Source organism: Otolemur garnettii, unplaced genomic scaffold, assembly GCF_000181295.1.
Source record: "Otolemur garnettii isolate 467f Iridium unplaced genomic scaffold, OtoGar3 scaffold00145, whole genome shotgun sequence".
Lineage (NCBI taxonomy): Eukaryota > Metazoa > Chordata > Mammalia > Primates > Galagidae > Otolemur > Otolemur garnettii.
In genome coordinates this window covers 4,427,770-4,432,403 of record NW_003852540.1, presented here as the reverse complement: position 1 = coordinate 4,432,403, position 4,634 = coordinate 4,427,770, and the positions used below count along the sequence as shown (strand labels likewise).

Sequence of the window (4,634 nt, the reverse complement as noted above, 5' to 3'; positions counted from 1 at the left end):
AAAAAAAAAAAAAAAAAAAAAATAGCCGGGCGTTGTGGCAGGCACCTGTACCCAGCTCCAACTTGGAAAGCTGAGGCAAGAAAATCGCTTAAGCCCAGCAGTTTGAGGTTGCTGTGAGCTGTGAGAGTGCCACGGCACTCTACCGAGGGTGACATAGTGAAACTGTCTCAAAAAAAAAGAAAAGAAAAAGAAAATCAAGCTCAAGCAGCTAAGGCACCAGCCACATACAGCAAAGCTGGAGGGTTAGAATCCAGCCCGGGCCTGCCAAACAACAATGACAACTACAAACAAAAATTAGTTGGGTGTTGTGGTGGGCGTTGAGGCTGAGGCAAAAGAATCGCTTAAGCCCAGGAGTTGGAGCTTGCTGTGAGCTGTGATCCCATAGCACTTTACCCAGGGCGACAGCTTGAGGTTCTGTCTTTAAAAAAAAAAAAAATCAAAATTGAGGCAGGCCAGCCAGCCTGAGCCAGAGAGAGACTTTGTCTCTAAAAATAGCCAGGTGTTGTGGTGGGCGCCTGTAGTCTCAGCTACTCCGGAAACTGAAGCAAGAGAATCACTTGAGCCCAAGAGTTTGAGGTTGCTGTGAGCTATGACACCACGACATTCTACTGTGGGCAACAAACTCTGTCTTAAAATACTAAGGCCAGGCAAGGTGGTTAATCCTTATAATCCCAGCATGTTGACTTTGGGAGGCTGATGTGGGAGGACTGATTGAGGCCAGGAGTTCGACACTAGCCCAGGCAACATAGTGAGACCCTGTCTCTCCAGAAAATTAAAAAAAAAGATTATCTGGGTGTATATGCCTGTAGCCCTAACTACTTGGGTGGCTAATGCAGGAGATTTGCTTCAGCCCAGGAGTTTGAAGTTATAGTGAGCTATGATCAGTCAACTGTACTCCAGTCTAGGAGAGTGAGACCTGATTTCTAAGAAAAAAGAAAAAAAGAAATATAGCCCCTCTGTGCTAGGAACTGCATTTTAGACCAACTAAAGCAGTATGAAGATTGTCCTGGACATCGCAGTTTGCAAATCAGAAACAGAGCAATCCTACACTGATAGGACAGGTCTAAGCACAGGCTATTGCCTGGAGAAGCTACAGGGCAAAGCCTTAGTACCCCACCCTGGGGTCTGGAAGTCCTGGGGGTTCTTGGGAAGTACTACTCACATTCTCCTGGGTGCCAAGATCTGGTTTGTGCCAGGTTTCAATTTTAATCAGAAAGTCTTCTTTCATGTACTCATTCTGAAAGATGGGAGGTAAAAAATACCTTAAAGTCACCAGACTCACAGAATTCAACCATCTCCCATTACCAGATCACAGGCAATCAAAGGGCTCCAGCCTGCCTTATAATCACAGCTAACCTGACTAGAAGCCTACAATATGCAAGGCATGCATTGTCCCATTTAACCCACATCCCCACCTGTGAGATCTATAGAAATTACCCTTATTTTACAGGTGAGGAAAGTGAAGTTCAGAGAAATTAGGTGATGTGTCCAAAGCTGAATCTCAAAAACAGGCTTGTCTGACTTCATACATTTAACCGCTCTATTATACTTTTATGCACAGCATGCAAATGGTTAATCAGTAGTGTGGAAAGTGCACAGGAAGACTTCCTAACCCACCAAAAACAATCACTGTAGCCCTTTTCCCCCATCTAGCCCTTCGCTGAAGCCTGAAGTTCTCTTCTCAGCAACACAACCTTTCATGTTAACTACTATCTCCCTCCCTTGCTGCTTCCTAAAAAGTGGAATCACTCAAGGAGGAACACATTAACCCACAAACTTCTCAGCAGGAATTAGTTCCCTAGAAACTGCCTACATTTATCACCAGGGACCAGGCACTGGATGAGTATGATGAAGGGTGTAAAGGAGGGACACTGACAGAAGGATGGCCAAAGGTCAGTGCTCCCTAGGATTAACAAATGCCAAACAGGGAAGGGATGTCAATCAGGTCAGCTGAATTCAAATTTCTTACAACCCTGGAAGACACAAGCTAGGGGGTGGGAGGAGCCTCAAGCCATTCTGTATGTGTAGGACCCACAGGATGCACCTGATAAAGCCACATGCCAATGCAGCTTAAAGCAGGAGGTCAATATGCAAGTTAATCAAACTCCAAACATCACCCAAGGGAAAGAGGAGAATACGTAGGACCACCAGTATAGGTACACTTTTATTTCTCCTTTTCTTTTTTTGGAGACAGAGTCTCACTATGTTGCCCTTGGTAGAGTGTTGTGGCGTCATAGCTCACAGCAACCTCAAACACTTGGGCTTATGCAATTCTTTTGCCTCAGTCTCCCAAGTAGCTGGGACTACAGGCACCAGCCACAATGCCTGGCTATTTTGTTGTTGTTGCAGTTGTCATTGTTATTTAGTAGGCCCAGGCCAGGTTCGAACCTGCCAGCCTCGGTGTATGGGGCCAGAGCCCTAACCACTTAACCATAAGCTCTGAGCCTATTTCTCCTTTTCTTATAAATCATCTATAATTCACTCCCCTCCCCCTCCTGAGAATACTTACTGTAATAACTGCTCCAAGGCAAGGACATGGAAAGAAGAGAAAAAAAGATTAATGAGGATGAAGAAATATCTGCTCCCCAACCCCCAGGGACCATGAATGGCTGGATTCTCTGTTCCCTGTGGCTTATCCATAGTCACTTCCAAGCCTCAGTGAATCAGAAGTACTTCAGCATACAAACCCTCAAGTTTTACTCTTGTAACATCCCCAAAGACCAAACATGACATTTAATTAAAATAATGCCACTATGGGCTTCTTAGGCTTCTTTCCAGTGGGGCAAGGAAAGGGACCGGCTGTGATCAGCTGAGGCATTGCAACCCATCACCTGCCATCAGAGCCTGACCAGCATGCCCCCACTCCCCACCTACTAGGGCACAGAGCAGGGCACTTTAGGCCAGGCACTGTCTATCTGTCCTCTGCATCCTCCTCACTGTAACCAAACCTCTCACGCTCTGCACTCCTGCTCATTGTAACGGGAACCCCTCGGAAAGCTCGGCTCAATTATTTAACAGAGAAAATGACTGCAGCTCTCATGTCACTGGGGAACGGATTAGCTCTCCTGACAAAGGCCTGGTTCATACTGTACCCTCTGAATTTAGGAGCTATCTCAATTTCTGATGGATGCCACATTGCCATGTTTATATGGGGCTGACAAACTCTATAACTCAAAACTGAAACTATGGTTGCCACTGAGACTGAAATGAGGAAAAGTTGAAATGTAAGATCTACCTTGTACCAAATTAACCCAAAAGACTATCAGCAACTTCCCCAAACCCAATAAAAGATAGTTGGAAGAAAACACCAGATTAACATTATAACTAAAAGGTCTATATTGAAAAAACTATCCTGTTATTAGCTTGAGAAACCCATGTTAAAAAAGGAAGTGATGGATGTAATATCCATCAAAGGGAAGTCCAGGGACTTTGGCAGAAATTCTCCAGCACTGTCCTGGAAGCAGAAGCCCTGCCCTGTGTATGTGGCATGCCTAGCAGCTTCAACCCTAGAGTGGAGGCAGCAGTGTCAGGCTGGTCTGGTTTGATGACACTAGCCATTAAGCTTGTCCAACTAACCATATTCACCTTATTCTGAATCCATGTCCTCTAAGAAGCCCTCTCCTTCTAGTCTAGCCTCTGTCAGAACAGAATGTGCTGATCAATGGAATCTGATCACTTAACGAAATGGACATTTTTCACTATATGGTGGCTTTCTTTTCTTTCTTTTCTTTTTTTTTTTTAAGCAGGTTGGAGCTGGGTTTGAACCCACTAGCCCTGGTGCATGTTGTCAGCATCCTACCCACTGAGCTAGGAGCGCTGCCCAACATTTTATTTTTTTACTTTATTTTATTATTATTTTTTTTTGCTGGGGCTGGGTTTGAACCCGCCATCTCCAGCATATGGAGCTGGCGCCCTACCCTTTTGAGCCACAGGCACCGCCCTATTTTATTTTATTTTTTGAGACAGAGTCTCACTATGTCACCCTTGGCAAAATGCTGTGGCATCAGAGCTCACAGCAATCTCAAACTCTTGGGCTTAAGTGATTTTCTTGCCTCAGCCTCCTAAGGCTATAGCTGGGACTATAGGCACCCGCCACAACGCCTGGCTATTTTTTGGTTGCAGTTGTTTAGCTGGCCTGGGCCAGGTTCGAACCAGCCTCTGTGTATGTGGCTGGTGCCATACTGTGCTATGGGCACCAACCTAACATGGCAGCTTTCTGATTGTACTTTGGCATCCCAAGTAGGAATGCACGAGAAGGTCCTGATCAGTAAACAGGCGTATCTGGTTTCATTAGTAACTCTGCATTATAGTATAACTTCAATAGATCTTTTGGGGGGGGTTATATACATAAGTCTTTGTAAGAAATTGATCCACTCAGTTCTGACTAATAGGGCTTCTGAACCCATCAGGGCGATGACCCTCTCTGACCTTTAATGCCAACTTAGGTGACCAAATCATCTTCCCCAAACCTTCCCTAGTCCTCTCTGCCTCTCCAAACACCTCTGCAATCACAGCATTCCCTTTTCCTCAGATTGCAACCTTGCGATACACTGGAAAAGCCCCTGGAAACTCTCTGTAGCGGGAAAATACAGCTTTCCAAATAAGACTAACAAGGTTTTTTGGTTTTTTTTTTT

General features: G+C 45.1%; 1 protein-coding gene across 1 annotated transcript in view; it reads right to left on the bottom strand.

Annotated features, from left to right (window-relative positions):
• PITPNA (phosphatidylinositol transfer protein alpha) overlaps window positions 1-4,634 on the bottom strand; it is a 45,651-nt gene that overhangs the window by 22,090 nt on the left and 18,927 nt on the right. Inside the window, exons 5-6 of the mRNA XM_003799097.2 lie at window positions 2,510-2,517; window positions 1,163-1,237 (exon numbers count right to left, since the gene is read on the bottom strand). Of these exons, the coding sequence (XP_003799145.1) occupies window positions 1,163-1,237; window positions 2,510-2,517 (83 nt within the window). The remainder of the gene's footprint in view (window positions 1-1,162; window positions 1,238-2,509; window positions 2,518-4,634) is intronic.